At 34.2% G+C, this 17,758-nt stretch overlaps 1 protein-coding gene across 3 annotated transcripts in view; it reads right to left on the reverse strand.

Annotated features, from left to right (window-relative positions):
* LOC142336171 (solute carrier organic anion transporter family member 4A1-like) overlaps positions 1–17,758 on the reverse strand; it is an 81,364-nt gene that overhangs the window by 41,731 nt on the left and 21,875 nt on the right. Inside the window, exons 6-9 of one of the 3 annotated variants that reach the window (XM_075384791.1) lie at positions 7,699–7,855; positions 7,191–7,275; positions 4,818–4,942; positions 700–741 (exon numbers count right to left, since the gene is read on the reverse strand). In XM_075384791.1, the coding sequence (XP_075240906.1) occupies positions 700–741; positions 4,818–4,942; positions 7,191–7,275; positions 7,699–7,855 (409 nt within the window). Of the gene's footprint in view, positions 1–699; positions 769–4,817; positions 4,943–7,190; positions 7,276–7,698; positions 7,856–17,758 lie in introns of all 3 variants that reach the window. The other 2 variants (XM_075384790.1, XM_075384792.1) reach the window with 2 other exon arrangements.

Below are 17,758 nucleotides of genomic sequence, written 5' to 3' on the forward strand. Positions count from 1 at the left end.
AAGTCAAACCATAGACTAGTTGAATAGAAAAAGTGATTGTGGTAGTAAAAGTCCATTATGTGGCCATTGTCCAAAAAATGGAGTATACATACCCGATTTTGTCGGGCTTTTCCGCGACCCATGTTTTAAGGTTAGAGGTGAAAGCATGCGTGGAAACGAGTGAAACTAGGCTCCGGGGAAAGAAGGTGGTGGGAAATGTCAAATGGAAAGGTCAAATGCGTCAGACGAAAAATCAGTCAAGCGAAAAATAGCATAAAAAGACCACAGGACTAATATAATTGCTACAAATTTTGTTTGAGAGCAATTATTTGGAAAGTAAATTGAATTTGCTCCAATTTTATATATTTTCACTAATGTTAAGATCTTTCACTAAAATCTAATGATATTTCGCTAATTCCATGTACAGGACATCAGTAAACGATCAAAAGATCTTCAATATCAAATCAGTTAAAATTAAACATCATGGATTGGGTTGAGCTTCGCATTGGGTTAACATCATGTCTTGAAAAATTTTACTATTGATTACCTTGGTGATGTTCCTTTTAGAGCTATGAGCAATCAAACAAACCAATCAGAACACAGTTATGGCATTAATCTAATGAGTCTCAAACAGGCTGTGTTGACTGATAGAGCTACACTAATGATCATGAAAAGGCAAGACTTCTATATCAGTAGCCCTCTCGACTAGTATTACCAGACCTGTGCTTGGGGTAGCAGTCGTAGTAGAGGTAGTTGCCGAAGCTGGAAAGGAATTTTTGGGATCTGATCCTGGATAAAAGTTCAAACCATAAAAGCGTTATTCTGCAATTTTTTCCGAACAAAATGACTTGATTGTTGAACATAAATAACTCTTTCCCCAAAACAAGACTGGGCCATAATGTTGTTGGGTAAGTGTCTATTAAGAAATAGATAAAATTAGAAAACCAACAGTTGTCAGTCTTCCTGTGAGTTGCAAAAGGCTAACTTGCGCAAACGGTGGCCTGATAATAGTTATTGTACACACCCGGGTTGGGCTCCCAGTGAATCTCATCGACTGATCATTGTTATTTCATAGTAACTTCTAGATCCATCGATGGGTCAGTGTAATTTCATAAAACGTAACTTTCCATCGATGAAAATCAATAGAAAATCAATATTTCCATCTATGGATCATAATATTTTCATGAATATTTCGAAAGTCTCACATTTTTGTCAATTTTCCTAATAAAATGGAGTTACGTGTCCCGAAACGTAATTTTTCTGTAGTTTTCAATTGCGTATCGCTAAAAAGAGCGTTTGCAACTATCAAGACAGACTTGATAAAAATAGACAACTCTTTATCACAGACAACTCTTTATCTTCGATTATATAAGGTTGCATAATTTATTCATCGGATAAAATGATAGCAATGGCTCCATAAAACGCAGTAAGGTTTGTTCTTCTCGCCCATTCAGTGTTAGTGGAAAAAAACTGCCCAAGAAGAGTCGAGCTAGAATTCTGAAAAAAACAGTATGCGTATAATGCTGCTTATAACGAGCTTGTCTTTTAATGAATCAGTCATTGTTACAAAAGATGAATTCATTCTCATTTTATTTGCACTGCTAATTTATCAATTCGCCAGTAACGCATAATCTTTGATTGCAAATTAGTTTCAACAAAGAAAAACTTTGATGTGATTAAAGAGAAGACAAATCACAACACGCTCTTAAGCCTTTGCAAAACACGTTAATGTAAGGTCCATACATTCATTTGTATAATATCTTCGATACGGGAAAATTTTGCGGTCATAAAAACTTGAACCAAGCAACCACGCATTTTTGAAACAAAATTGATTCAAATTTATACTTAAAAATCTGAAAACAAATATATTTTGACATTTTTACTAGTTTCTATCGCAGCTGAGCGAAAACAGAGGAATATGAACTAAATTGCAGTGTTACTCCTTTTGGTCATCTAAGCTTGTAGAAAAAGGGAATGTGTATAAAGAATTTGTATAAATTGCGAAGAACAATGTGTCTAATAAGAAATAGATAAAATTAGAAAACCAACAGTTGTCAGTCTTCCTGTGAGTTGCAAAAGGCTAACTTGCGCAAACGGTCGCCTGATAATAGTTTTTGTAAACACCCGGGTTGGGCTCCCAGTGAATTTCATCGACTGATCATTGTTATTTCATAGTAACTTCTAGATCCATCGATGGGTCAGTGTAATTTCATAAAACGTAACTTTCCATCGATGAAAATCAATAGAAAATCAATATTTCCATCTATGGATCATAATATTTTCATGAATATTTCGAAAGTCTCACATTTTTGTCAATTTTCCTAATAAAATGGAGTTACGTGTCCCGAAACGTAATTTTTCTGTAGTTTTCAATTGCGTATCGCTAAAAAGAGCGTTTGCGACTATCAAGACAGACTTGATAAAAATAGACAACTCTTTATCACAGACAACTCTTTATCTTCGATTATATAAGGTTGCATAATTTATTCATCGGATAAAATGATAGCAATGGCTCCATAAAACGCAGTAAGGTTTGTTATTCTCGCGCATTCAGTGTTAGTGGAAAAAAAACTGCCCAAGAAGAGTCGAGCTAGAATTCTGAAAAAAACAGTATGCGTATAATGCTGCTTATAACGAGCTTGTCTTTTAATGAATCAGTCATTGTTACAAAACATGAATTCATTCTCATTTTATTTGCACTGCTAATTTATCAATTCGCCAGTAACGCATAATCTTTGATTGCAAATTAGTTTCAACAAAGAAAAACTTTGATGTGATTAAAGAGAAGACAAATCACAACACGCTCTTAAGCCTTTGCAAAACACGTTAATGTAAGGTCCATACATTCATTTGTATAATATCTTCGATACGGGAAAATTTTGCGGTCATAAAAACTTTAACCAAGCAACCACGCAATTTTGAAACAAAATTGATTCAAATTTATACTTAAAAATCTGAAAACAAATATATTTTGACATTTTTACTAGTTTTTATCGCAGCTGAGCGAAAACAGAGGAATAAGAACTACACTGCAGTGTTACTCCTTTTGGTCATCTAAGCTTGTAGAAAAAGGGAAAGTGTATAAAGAATTTGTATAAATTGCGAAGAACATTGGCAACTTTCAGGAACCAGTGTCACTTTTTTGCGATGAATCAGTCGTGATTTAGATTGAAATTAAATTAACAAAAAAATAATGAGTCACCAGTTTTAATGTACCTTTTCTTTTTTTAGTTCACTTCTTTCTATCAGATTTTGAGTTTCCATCATGATCTCCAATTAAAGAATTTTTCAGTTGTTTATACCTTACAGACTATCGTCATAACAAATATAATGTAAACTAGATTAATACAAATTACATTTAATGGCTTATTTTGTGGAATATGACGAAATATTTTGTCATCATATTCCTCATTTTGTGTTTTCTGGAAAACGAGAGTTTAAGGCTGTAGAATATGGTGGCAATTTTTGTCACCATATACCTCAATGAGGCATATGAAGATGTATTTGGTAATTTCAATTTATCTACTTGGCGTTGTTTTTGTTAATGCATCACTAATCCATCTTCAAAGCTAATTGTACTTGACGCCCAAATCCCACTATTGAGTTTCGGAAAATGAAATAGTTGTTTTACTATTAGCTGTGGGAAATTTCACAAACTATTTAAATTTTATTCATCATACTTTGAACAGTTTAGTTTAAACAGCTGAAGGATAAATAGGTAAATATTACTAATCACTTCTCATACAGAGGGTTTTTCAAAAATTAATAATGCAGAGGAAATTTTCAGAAATCAAGAAATACCGATCATTTTTAATACAGGGTAATTTTTCTGTTATCAAAACAGCAAGTAATCATTTTTCGCCAATTGACCGCCAACTTTGTAGGTTGGTGTTTATGAGTTGGCTCTAAAATTGTTATAGCAATTTTATCCAAAAATAATAAGAAATGTTTTTGAATTTTGTAATTTATGTAAAACTGCAACCTATAATATAGGCCCTTTTTACTTATTTTGTTCGCCTCTGGGTGTTTCTCTTATAAAATATATATTATATCAAAAGTATAATGTACGGAAAAGCAATTCTTAATATTTGATAATGTTTCTTTTTATAATTATGCACTATGTAGTTTGAATTTTGCGGCTCAGTCGGCTCACTTTGTTGTTTTCAAAGTTGATTAATAGCTACATCAACGAAAATTGACTGCTTGCTCATTTTTGTATTCTAAGGGACGTCCTGAAGGATTGGTTGAATATATGTGCATATTTTGTCTCTGGTACTTTAAAACACAATTTGTACGCATTCTTATTATGTTTTATTTTCAAGTATATGACGCATTCCATTTCTGTTTTATGTTTTTGGCAACTCATTTTTCCATTACTAAAGTTCCTAGTCTCTCTCTATCTCTCCAGACTAACAATGGCGCATGTAATACAACGGCTTCCTAAGTGAGCTTTGGCGGTAAGTGATTTCTATTGGTTTTACCAGTTTGTTCGAATCCATTTGCAACATCGCGTGAGGCAGCTACGTTGATCGTCAGAAGTCAATGAACACATGAACCTTGCCTAGTTTTTCAATTTATCATTCTCCATGTGAAATCAAAATTAAATTTTTAAAAACATTTCAAAAGTTTTCCAAAAACGATAAAAAGAAGTAATTATTTCAAAAAGACCGATAAGAGACAGATTGTTTAATAGGAAGACAAGCTTACAACCTTTTACCAATGTTTTACTACATCTTTTTGATTGTTACATTTACTGTAATTTCTTAATAAGCAACATAAATTACTAATAATGAAAAAAGCAAAAAGATTTGGCACAATCGGGCAAAATGAAAAATTACCCTTGATGCTTTTGGGCAAGCCAAGGAGAGGAATGGCAATTAGGAGAGCCAGCAGAGCTTGGAGCAAGAACCCAATGAACCAGGCACCAGCCCATCCAGGGTCCTCTATTGCAACACTCCAGTGTCTAAACAAAAAGAAGACTGATTAGAAGAACATAACCGACTAACGTCGGGCGAATTTCTCTCAAACGATCGGTGAGCGGTTCGTTTCGGTAGTAGTCAGCAGGGGCTTAGGAATGCTAGCATCAGAGGGGGGGGGGGGGGTGGAGAGCGATGGGGGGTAGAGTTGTGAGGGGTAGAGAGCTGAACAAGAGGGGGGTCGAAATCGGCAGCTTGGATGAGGGTGGACGGGGTGACCGGGGGAGGGGAAAGGGGGGATGAGTGAATGAGGAGGAAGGGGGTGGACTGAGTGTGGGTCAATTTTTTAAGACTAAGAACCGCCTCCCTCACACCTGAAAATGTCTCCTCAAAACAGTTTTGGTGATTCGCGTAATTAGAGACTAGTAAAGCGTAAGACTCTAAGAGAGCTGCTCGGCCGTTTAATGCCCTCCGAGCGCTACCTGTTTCCCCCCTTTTTGAGGAAGAAAATTTAAATGGATCAGATGACAACTAGGTCAAGCGAAAAATTGCATAAAAAAGACCGCAGGACTAATATGACAGCTAAAAAATTCGTTCGAGAGCAGTTAAAAAGAACATTTAAACTCCAAAAACAGATGTAGTTACAGAACCCCCGGTTACAGAGCACGTGCCATTTCATAGTAATTCATTATATCATTTGTATTTAAACTAAAAATGGAGGATTTTTTTTCGTTTGATTTTTGGTACTGCAGCACAGGAACCACTATACTGCAGTGAAGTGTAGGAACCACTATACTACAGTGTAGAAACCAATAAAATCTAAACCATAAGACATGAAAAACTTGGTTGTGGTTTAAGCTGCGACTATTTATGTCCACCTGTCGAAACTTTATTTTTTGTCAGGTCGAACGAAAAAATTTACGTAATGTGCAAACAGTTTCTCTTGTGGATATATATATATATATATATATATATATATATAAATATAAATGAAGAATTTGACTACCTAAAAGTGTATATGCAAAAATTTTGTTCACTAGTTGAAAACTGGTACATTTATGGATGTGGGAATTTTGCAATCGAAATGGCTTATTTAAACATCATAATTGCTCCAGTAAACAATTATGTTTTTAGAGAACACATACGAGCAACACTTTCATGTCCTTCAATTAATTCTTATTGGCGGCAAAAAATCCTGAGCGCAATGCGACAATGCTGTATGCTATGTATTATGAGTGCAAAACGGAATGCAACCGAGTAAAAGTAAAACTTTTGGCCTGCTGAATGTAAAAATTCGTGCTCTGGTAAAGTAACTTTGTAAAAATTTTTTCAATAATTTGTTTTTTTTGTAGTTTTGATTTTCGTCAGACAATATAGAAGTTTTCTAAGTTTTGAATATTAAGTTTTTTTCAAAAAACTTTAATAAAAAACAACAAAATTTTCATTTCAAAAGTTTAACAATGTAACGATAAGTTACCAGGGCACGAATTGGCAAATTTTACGCGCGAATAAATTTAGTCGGATTATTAAATGTTTTCGGTTTTGCTCCAATAAAATACGGGTAATTGAATTTCAAATCGGTTTTTGCTCAGAGTTTTGACCGCTTGCAGAATAAAAAAACATGTTTTTGATCACTTGTGTAATATTTCTGAAATGTAACATCTGCCTGCCTAAATTTTGCCAATTAAAGCCCTGGTAATGGAGTTTTATGTTGGGAAATTTTTGGGAAATTTTTGTGAGTTTTATAAATTTTTGTAAATTGACTTGCTCGAGCGAAAAATTGGCTTCCTCATGCGCACATATGTGAGTTCTGCGCTCAACATCAAATGTTCTGGGTGACCTCAAAAATGCGGTTCAGAAGCGGATTTGAGCGGAGATGGGTTTTATGAGAGGTAGATGCGAGCGCACTTCAGTCTGATCAGAGGCGGATTCGAGGGTAGCTGAGTCTTATGAGAGACGGATTCGAGCACATTTCATTTTGATCAGAGGGGTTTCTGAACACACTTGTGTCTGCTCAGACATAAATTCAAACACAAGTGGGTATGATTCGAGACAATTTCTTCTGCAGTTTAGTCTTATCGAAACCAAATAAAGTTTTTCACTGAAATTTTTTTGCCAATTGTTTGATGAAAAATTGGTGACTCTACCAATAACCAATAGAGAAGACTCGGTCTGAACAGATAATCTATTGGAACCTATTGGCTCTGTTCAGAATCAATATGTGTAACAGCTAACTATAGAGTTAATTTCGGTCTGGCACCTTTTCTTGAGTGGAGTAACTGACTTTTTACTAACTTGAAGTCTATGGGTATTCTGAGGAAGAGGCCACTCAGGACATATCCCAAGGCAGGTGCCACAACTGCTATTGTGTAGAAGATACCTGTAAAAATTTAACTTTGGCAACGTCAGAGTTAATCAACAATGAATGATGTAATTCTCTGTCTGTAAAATCGATTCAGATGCAACAATTGAAGTGTTTTAATTTGCTGATACTCTTAAATGTTAATAATCGCCAATTCTTCAGTATATATATTACATCTATTTCTCCCACAACTCGGTTGAATTTCCTGTAAAAGATAACTTTTCATGGATCGATTCTAAACGCATTTTCACCGCATACAAGTAAAAAGCGACCTGAATGCGCTCAACATTTGTAAAAAAAAGTTGCCAAATGGTCTCAAAAGTGCTGATTGACCTAAATTTTATAAAGTTCAACGTTTTCTGCTTGTGGGTTTTCGTCAGTTTTATCATTCAGTGCATGTTTTTTCGATCCGTGTCTAAATGAGTTTATCATTTAACTGACCCAAATAAAGGGCAGATTTGGCTTTGGGTACATTCTCGTCCATGTAAGCGACACCCAGCGTGTAAACAGGAGTAGCCCCAACTCCAATGAGAAGGGTTCCAGCCATGAAGATGAATTTGAGGTTGTGGTTCGAATTGTGATCAGCACACTCTTGGTTCTAAAAGGAAGGCACAAAATACCCACATTGAACCTTACCCACAGCCGAGACCACAAGATTATCTCTTAAATTTATTCCCCTCATGCTATGCTTCCATTCTAATTGGCACATCATCTTCAATTTTATGAAAAAGTTTTCCAAAAAAGAGTTCCATGTGCTACATAAAAACTAAAATGAAACAAAAAGTCTTCAGAAAATTCAATTTCAGAAATTTGGGAAAAATTTAGGAAAAAATGGTCAAATGAGGCATGGTCAAACTATGATAGTCCCAATGTTTATAGTAATAATTATATAAACGATTAAATTTGGGTGAAATTATAGTGGTTAGACAAATAGGGACAAATAATGGGAAAATAAAAATATTTTCTGCAAAAACTAAAATCCACAAAGTGTTGATTTATTAACGGCTCAAGAACAATTCAAAAGCATTATTCAAAGGTAATGAACAATAATCAAGCTTTAATGAAGCGTCAGTGAAGTTTCAACAGAATATTTTTTCTCAAAAGAAACAATTCCAGAGAAAAAGCGTAGAAAACAGTTTCATGTACCTTTTAATCACTTGAAATTAAATGAGTTGCTGAAAATACGAAAAAATTTGATATCCGATGATAAATCAAGTCTACAATTTTTATTAAAGAATTTACGGTCCACGTGTTCTCTAATGGCAGTAATCTGTATAAATGATGACTCGTGGAAATGAAGTGGTGGTAATAATTGGGAAACAGTTAACTCTTGTTTTCCTTTGGAATTACGCCTTTTCGAGCACCCTTTGTTTAGCAAGAAATGCATCGCCTCACTGTGTAAAAGTTCTGATTTTTCAATTAAGATTTCCCCTAAATTTATCCAAACTAAGAAGCAACATGGAGGCTAGCTAATGTACGATGGGACACAATGTTCGGACACTGCTAATCCACAATTTTGTCGCAATTGCCTATCAATTGAAGCAGTGAAAGACTGTTCTTAATGAAGTAGTCCATATGTTGTTATTCAACTTCGATAAATCAGATAGATCTTGAATAAAATTCCATTTCCATTGACAAAATTTAGCGCTACACTTTGAAAAACCAAAAACAACCTTACAGTTAACTTAAAAAACAGAAAAAAAACCAGAGAAGTGGATAGGTTTGAGTATCAAACAGCCTGGACATCCTGCTAATGAGATTAAACAACGAGAAAACAAAACAGTATTGTGGGGCAAAATTTTTCAAAAATCTTATTTTTGAAACAGAACTTGAAAATCATTCGTTGTAAAATAGACAAACGCAGGCACCCAAATAATACCTCTTTAGAAAACAAATTGTTTTGGTCAGCAATTAAAGGAATGAAAATCTAATTGTCAATAAGCAAAGTCAACAAAAAACAAATATGTGAAAAAGCAAGCCAAAAAAATCAGTAACTTTTTATGTTTTGAATATTTAAATAGGATCCATTTTATATCTTTGAGCCAGTACTACAATCAGTGATATGTTCAATTACTCAGAGTGCAACAAACCTACAAAAAAAGTAAAGACAAAACTCAACAACTTATACAACTTCTATTGAAACAAATAGTTTCAACGCTATCAATGCTAAAAACAGTTTAAAAAAGGCCCAATATGCAGGTTTATTAGACCTCGCTAGATCTTCCTCGAGAATTCTCACTATTGGACAAAAAATTGACAAAATTTACAATATTTTAATGAGGCCACAGTGCAAAGTCAACAAAACCCTTAGTTGCTCAAAGAACAATTTAGATAACAACATGCAGGCACGGGTGTATATTTTTTCAAAATTTAACCTCGATACATTTCTGCAGAAGAAACAGACGTGGTTAAAAAAACTTTATTACTACTGCGATCAGTTTTCTTTATTTTACTAGAATCAAATAAACAAATAGGTCGAACGACATTAAATCGAATCTAATAAAAACTTATTGAAAATACAAACAACTAACTCTACTATAAATAAAAAAAGTCATGAAAGCTATGTCATCAAAACCCAAGTCATGAGCTAGCTCAGTCTTCCCAACAAGTTTTTTATCCAGCTATTCCAACCCACATAAACAAAGAATTTAAAAAAATAAAAACAAAACGTACCGAATTAAACTCACCAAGTGCCTAAACTTCCTTCTTTAGTAATTTGTGTCAAATCCTTACAAACAAATTAAAGCTTCACAGGAAATACTAAGAGCAAGCACACACACGTTTGATTATATAGCTAGCAACTAGAACTTTTTATTAATCAGATAAATTTATAAGTCAACTCCACAAAATCAAAAAGACAAATTTAAAAATTTGATTTATCTTTTAATAGAAAGTGAATTGGTGTTGTAAACAATAAGGATAATTGATGAGCCCAATGGTAGTAAACCAAAAAATGAATTAGGTTTTGTTTTTAATATAGTTTTCAAATGATATCACATCTTTTGTTTTTGTTCCAACCAAGGAACAAATGAAACAAGGACGCTCCTTAATGCGCGTTCGCACAAGATGTTGCGACCCGAGCTCATCTATATTTTTGAATTAATTGTCAACCAAATGAAGAGATAATTTGATAACAAAAATAGATAATTTGGTTCAAAATACTCGTTACACACCCTATCTACTGATTGAATTACAAGCTTCATCACAGCGCACTGAATATCTGTCATTAAAAAGACTACGTGGAAAAAGAACAAACAAATATGCAAAACAAATATTTCACGGCAAAAAACTCACTATATAAATTTTAAAGCACCTAGTAACAATGTCAAAATGCAACCAGATCAAACCTTAACTACACAAATTTACTTTTTCCTGACTATACACCAGATGGAAATTTTCCTTAATAACATTTGGTAACAAGTCGACGAAAGAAAAAATAATGAGGCGAAATTCAAAATCAATCAAAATTTTTTAAACCAAATAATTTCAAAGACTTAAAAATCATTAAGAAATAATTGGTGATAATTTGCCAAATAGTCATTATGAAACCAATGGGATTTGTCTTTGGTGAGTCTAAGTCATAGGAATGGACCAAAGATGCAGAAAAACTCAAAACATTACAAACAATTTGCGAAAACACAAATTATTGAAGCCATTAAAATCATTAGCTATTATCTGAATATTATGACCTTTTTCAGTTTTTATTTATACTAATTCAGCTAAAATTATATTGAAAGATTCCATATGTTGATTTGAGCCTTATTTGGGGTATGATATTACGCGAATGTGCTAAAAGAATAGAAAAAAAAACAAAAATACATCACTCTTTAACACATCAAACTTTCATGAAAACGCATATTTTCCAACAAACAAAACATCAGTTACGACATGATATCAGTAGATATGCTAAGTAGTTAAATGAATCCGATGGGACCTCTCAATGATTAGAATAAGTAACAAGTTGACGAAAAGAACAACAAAAACTGAAAAGTTGGAAAAAAGTTTGTTTGATTAATATCACAAAATTTAAGACTATTCGCTATAAACTGACTGAATCAGGTTATATAATTCATTCAGTCCCCAACATCCTCAATTACAAGCCTATGAGACCGGTCGGTATCTTACAGCTATCTGAAAAATTTTAAAAAAAACTGGCAAAAACAGCAAATTCAAAAAAAATGGACCAAGAAAAGTGTCGAGGCCATTGAAAAACAGCCTTTCAGTAAAAACTTTTCAATTTTCAATTTACTTTTTAAGATGAAAGGGAACAATATGGCTTCAAAGAAAATGGCTTCAAACAAAATTGTCTTCTTTTTTAAACAATATGGCTTCAAAAAATCAACAAATTTTAACTAATACATTAAAACCACGAAATTTATGAGAAAGCCCATAGTTTCAACGTCATTAAATTCAATAGCTTTCAACGATAGCCAATAAACACGCTACATTATGTGTCGATATAACAACAAGGATGTTTGCATGCATAGGTAAACAATAAGATATCAAAATAGGTCTTATGACTATGATAACAACAACAAATACAGGCAAAAACCAAAAATTCAGTAGAAAAGTGCGAGAAGAAAGTGTCGAAGCCAATTTAACCATAAGCTTTTCTCTGAAAACTTTATCTATGATCTATTGAACATTTTCTCTGAGCCGAACTATCGGAATTAGGATAATGTGATAAGATTGCATAGGGAACCAAAATTACAAAAAAAGCCTCCAGAATTAAAAAAAAAAATTGAAACCTCAGGCATCGAAGTCATAATTTGAAACCTCAGGCATCGAAGTCATAATGAATAGTTAGAAGATAAAACTGCTAACTAGAGAAATTTGGGTTGTAGTAGGATTGAGAGGGGGTCTGTCTTTACTGAGTCTGACTAACATTTCCCGAAAATAATAATAATATTGTCTCATGCTCCAAAAAATTTTTTTTTAAAATTATTTTTAATGTCTTAACAGACATTAAGTTCAATAACTTTCAACGGAAGTCAATAAATGCGCTCAGTGATGGCTCAACAGCAGTACAAGGATGTTTGTCATGCATAGGTAATCAATAACACATCACAACAAGTCCCATGATTATGAAAACAACAACAAATACAGGCAAAAACCAAAAATTCAGTAGAAAAATGCTAGAAGAAAGTGTCGAAGCCATTTGAATCATACACTTTTCATTGAAAAGTTTACCTACGATCCATTAAACGTCTTTTTAAAGCCAATGGGATCTATTAGGATAATATTAGGATAATGTGATAAGATTTCAAAAGGAACTAATAATGCGAAAACATCCAAAAATTTAAAAAAAAAAATTTTGAAATCTTGTGGCATTGAAGTCATATTACCAAAAGTTAGAAGATAAAACCGGTAACCAGCTTATTTTTAGTTGCAGTACGAAGGAAGATGAACCTGTCATTATTGAGACTGGCTAATAGTTCACGAAAATAAGTTTATGATTCGTTAATATTAAAAAAAAATCGAAAATTTATTTTTAAAGTCTCAACATCCATTAGCTGTCCACTCAAAGCATTAGATAGGTTTAAAGCTTATAACAAAACTTTTTGCACTTTTAGTCAACGAGTCTATGCCATAGGACTCCAAAAAATAGTACAACCTCAAAAAGAATCAACTTTTCGTTTAATATTACTTAATTTCATAGTCAAAACCAAAAAAATGAGCGATTCCTTTAAAACGAATTTCTTCTTCATTGAGCTTCATTTGACTGTGAATGAGGTTTGTAATTAACAAAACCTTGATGTGAAAAGTGACTAGTCTCTAGCTGACTTAAAACCGAAAAAAAAAATTGAAAAGTATTCTAAAAAAGCTCTCAAATAGAATTCGATTTTTTTTAGTTAACGTCCCTATGAGACCAGAATTAGTCTGTTTTTTATCCCCTTTCTTCTATTAGGAACACAAATTTGTTTCATTTTGAGGCTTGAATTGTAATTTTGAATTACTACTTTTATTGAAAAAAAATCTTAATTTTAAGAAAATGTACACTAAAAGTGAACAAAATCACGCCAAATATCCCGTGTTCACACAAAATTTCCATCCTCGATATCTCCTCGAAAACGAATTTTAAAAAAATCTTTTTATTTTCGAATTCTACGCTGGACGAGATTTTTAATGATATCACTCACATTTCTCTACGATGAATATATGGATCGGCCAAAATTGTCTGAACAAAAAAACCCATTTGAGTATAGAGTTCCTCCCCCCCACAAGTGGGGTCGGAACAATTACATTTGTAAGAATTAAATTAACTTAGTGTAAAAAAGAAACAAAATAATCAAGCCAAGAGCTTGAATTGTTAAGTAAATTGTTGATGGAGAAAATGTCGGGAACAATTTTGCTAAGGCAGATATCAGAGTCGAATTCCTGAGCAGTGTCACGATCAGACAACTTTTATGTAATGAGCGGACATACGCCACAAATTACTACCATCAAATGCAAAAAGTAGCAAAGTCAATATTCTAATATAGAGATGTTTATCACAAGATCGCCTAGATAATGGAAGCTGTTACATCAGACAGCTTAGGAAGGTGTTTTTGCTTTAAGGAACGCTGTTCCAGAGTTAAAGGTGGAAAAAGACGAGGGCTTGAAGAACGCAATTGGCTCCGCCCAGGCCTCTCTGATGGATTTACCATCGCAGACAAAAAAATTCTCGTTGTAGATCTCTGCGATGCAGGCAAATATTTTTGCATTGCTAAACTGAAAACACATAGGCAGCGTTTACACCTGGCCCGTTTCGGTTGTTTATTTTCAAGATCCACACCCGCCACAGAAAAGGAAAGATTTAACTCCAAGTTCTTAATTTGTTGAGTGGTTTTGTGGCGCAGTAGAGATCGCGCTCATGGGCCTATCTGGAACGATGTAACTGTTGAATTTGGTCCTGTAGGTTACAGTTAAATTCTTGTTGTCAATGGGGCGCAAAAAAGTCATTGGAGTCAAAAATCGGTCTGCGTATTTCATTATAGGGTGCCCGATTTCTTACTCCGACATTTTGATCAAACTCGATGACCCGGAAGACAGCATTTCATGTCTTTGTGATTGCTCAAGGACTAACGAACAAGACCAAAGTAGCGGTAGATGCAGAAAATGTCTAAGCAAATGGATTTTCACAGCAGACTTAGGGTGGAAAAAACTTTCATCTTGTTCAAAGAAGCAACCGATGACGCTCACATTTTTGTTCCTCATTTGTAAGACTTTCTCTGAACTCAAAGAATGATTTCTAGCCAATTTGCCACTGTTTCGATTATAAAGATTCAAGTACATTGGGTTTTCAATCAATGGGTTAAAAAATGAAGCGGCACCAGCGACAAGATAGATGTGTAGATTTTCAGAGTCCGGGGAAGTAAGAAAAACATTATAGGCATCGTTGTTATTTGGCATCTGAAACATTCAATTGTTAGAAATTAAAATTCAAGGCAATCAGATTTAATGATTTTTCAATGAAGCGGCAAAGTCAGAGATATCGATTTTCTAATATAAGAGTTATAGAGGATGCTGAAACGAAAAATATGAAACGCTTTTCTTTTTTCAGAGATAGATTGTTGCAGGATAAATTGAGTCAACCAATAGTTTTCTGTTATCAACAGGTGCACCAGTTTCGTTCAAGAAAATGTCCTGGCAGTGGTTTGCGGGCACGGATGCATAAACAGTCCTAATATGATTCTAAAGCATCCGCTCAACAAGTATTTGGAATAAAAGCCATGAAAAAACTCCAAAAATGAACGCCGTAAGAAAAATCTTTAGACAACAATAGATTTCCGGATATATAAGATAAACTAAAAAAGAGCTAAAAGTTGTCAGTGTTACCACATTGCATCTTTCGGCGTAGTAACAGCCACCACTTGCAACAGAATGCAAGTCCCACAAAAATTTCCAGGTAAAGAAACTTTCCAATTCATTGGAAATGATAAGCTTCATTTGTATCACACTTAGATGAGTATATTGCCTGTGCGGACCAAGATCTACGCCACGTCCCGAAATGGTTTGTCGCAAATATTTTTGCGAGCTTTGGTGCTTCGCTTCAAGCATTGGTATGAGGAGCCAGGCGGTGTATACAAAAGGAAAATTAAGACTGAATTCCAGGTGACTGGAACCACACAGGTGAACACGCAACCAAATAATCATCCCCGTAGTTCACACAAATGCAATGACTTCAGGAGTGCGATAGGATTATGGCGCTACTGGATTGCAGGCGGTTAGCGTATAGTTTGGGTAAACAACCTGATGTATGATTCACGAAGCGTAATTGCGTATCATAGCACAACAAAATATGCACCTCATATGTGCAGTACGAAAAAACCGCAGTTCAAGCAACAACTTTTGTTTATATACTAAACACATAAAGAACTACATCCTCTTTCTTTCTGCATGTATGTAACCTTTGACTCAGATCGTAAGAGAAACGTTTTGGATTTTCCAAGTGTGACAACACGAAGATATCAGCCCACGTAAAATCAATCACCGTGTGTTGCAAAAGTTCGTTTTTGATAAAGTTAATATTGCCTTGACGAGCAAGTTGCGCATTGACGTGCTAAAAAATAAATTTTGTTTGCTGTAAACGAAGTTTGGTATGGAATCTGTGTTATAATCTATTTTAGGAAGTTGCTCAGTTGTAGGTTCAATTACAAAATATACATCAGAGTAAAATGAGAGACGAAAAATATGAGCAGGCGCTTACAGTTGTTTTAAGGAGTTCAGTTTAGAACATAGCCGGCAGATTGCCGGAAAATAGCCGCAATACACGCTTGTGGTCTTCCATGAATTGAAACAACTACAGAAATAAGATAGAGAGACTGATTAACAGTCCTTTATTAGACCACTAGTCTTTTTGGTTAGATTCGGACTGTCAGTTTTATGACACACACACACGCTTTGAAACGAAAAAACCTTAATGGAGCTTTTTCAAAATTAGTATTCGAAATCAAAACTCAAGTTTCTAATACTTACGAAATAAGGAATATACGTTTGGCACTACTTAGATGCACACTATTGGCTTTTAATTAATAAATGTTCATAAACAAAAATTTAAATTCCATAAGTGAGTTCAGAAGTCATTTTTTTGAGTGAGGTGAGTCACGCAACTGACCTAAAAACAGAAGTGACGTCACGAACACAAATTTTAGCTGCAAAGCAGTAGAAGTAACTGAAGTCATTGAAAAACTCAATTCCAAGAAGTCAGGTCGTAAGAATCATCGATGGAGACGACGAATTAAAAAAAAATCACGAGGTCCCCAATAATAGCCGCTTTCGCTTCGCGGCTATTAAAAACACAAGAATCATCAATGGGAGATTTTTTTTGCTTAACTACAAGGAGTCAGCGGAGAAGATTTGAACTCCTGGATGATCGGGCGAGAATTTGAAAATTGATTTGATCTCATCTTGACAGTAAAAATGCGGTAAATATTAAACTGAATCATGCTGTAAATTAGATTCCGGAAAGTTGTAAGAATTTACGCTTTTATTGTGGTCTGACATTACAAAATATCAGGGAGTACTGGTTTTCTGCAACAGTAGCATCCCTGGCCGCGTTTCTGGTAACAGTAGGTTCGAGTCCTCTAAGCTCTACCAATTGTAACAACCCAACTGTTGTACTGGCTATCTTTATATACTGCTAACGAAGTACATCTTAGAGGACTCGAGCCTACTATCTCCAGAACCGTGGACAGGCATGTTACTTTGTCAGCTTGATATGCAACAAGCTGGGTAATTACACTTAATCACTTTGTCATTTGACAATGGACCGTTTTTATGCAATATTGCGGGTCCTCTTTAACCTCGTTTTGCATAATTGAACGCTTATTGCCGGTCCTCGGTAATATTTCGCTAATTTTGTCTAATTTTTGGGGTTGATTTCAATGCCAGCTTCCAATTTGCTCTGAGAAAATGTTTCCAGTGCCAGACTTCTGTGTCATTAATTTCCCGTTTTTTTCAGTTTATTAATTTTGGATCGTTTTCAGTTTGTAACTAAATAAATGCGAGAAACTCAAATCGGACGTATAATTCCTGAACGACTAGGAGGAGAGATTTTGCTAGATTAAGCTTTGGAGTTTAAAATTTATTATAAGTTTCGTGATAATATTATAAGAACTCAATAACGGACACGAACTTGACTATAGCTATTGAAATATTGAAAATACATTCGCCAGAGATCTGTAGGTTGAACATTTTGTAATCAACTGCAGCAAATTAAGGGGCGCAATTGATTCAAGTTGATCAATTTTGAATGAGATCAAAATGTTGAATGAGAGCAATCTAGCCAAATTTGAAGAATGGAGAGTGAAGAAGAACAAGTTAGTTAAAAGCACAGTTTCATACTTTCTCAGGAACTAATTGATCGTTTTTGATGACCATACAGACCATCAGAGACGTTACTGGTTTTTAATTATTTTTTCGTCTATTGTTCTCATATCATAAGCTAAGAATTTAATCTGCTACTGATAAGAGAGAGAGAGAAAAAAGGAGCTTGTGATTCAAAATCCTAATTGTTTTG

This window comes from Convolutriloba macropyga, chromosome 3 (assembly GCF_964194025.1).
Source record: "Convolutriloba macropyga chromosome 3, txConMacr16.3, whole genome shotgun sequence".
Lineage (NCBI taxonomy): Eukaryota > Metazoa > Xenacoelomorpha > Acoela > Convolutidae > Convolutriloba > Convolutriloba macropyga.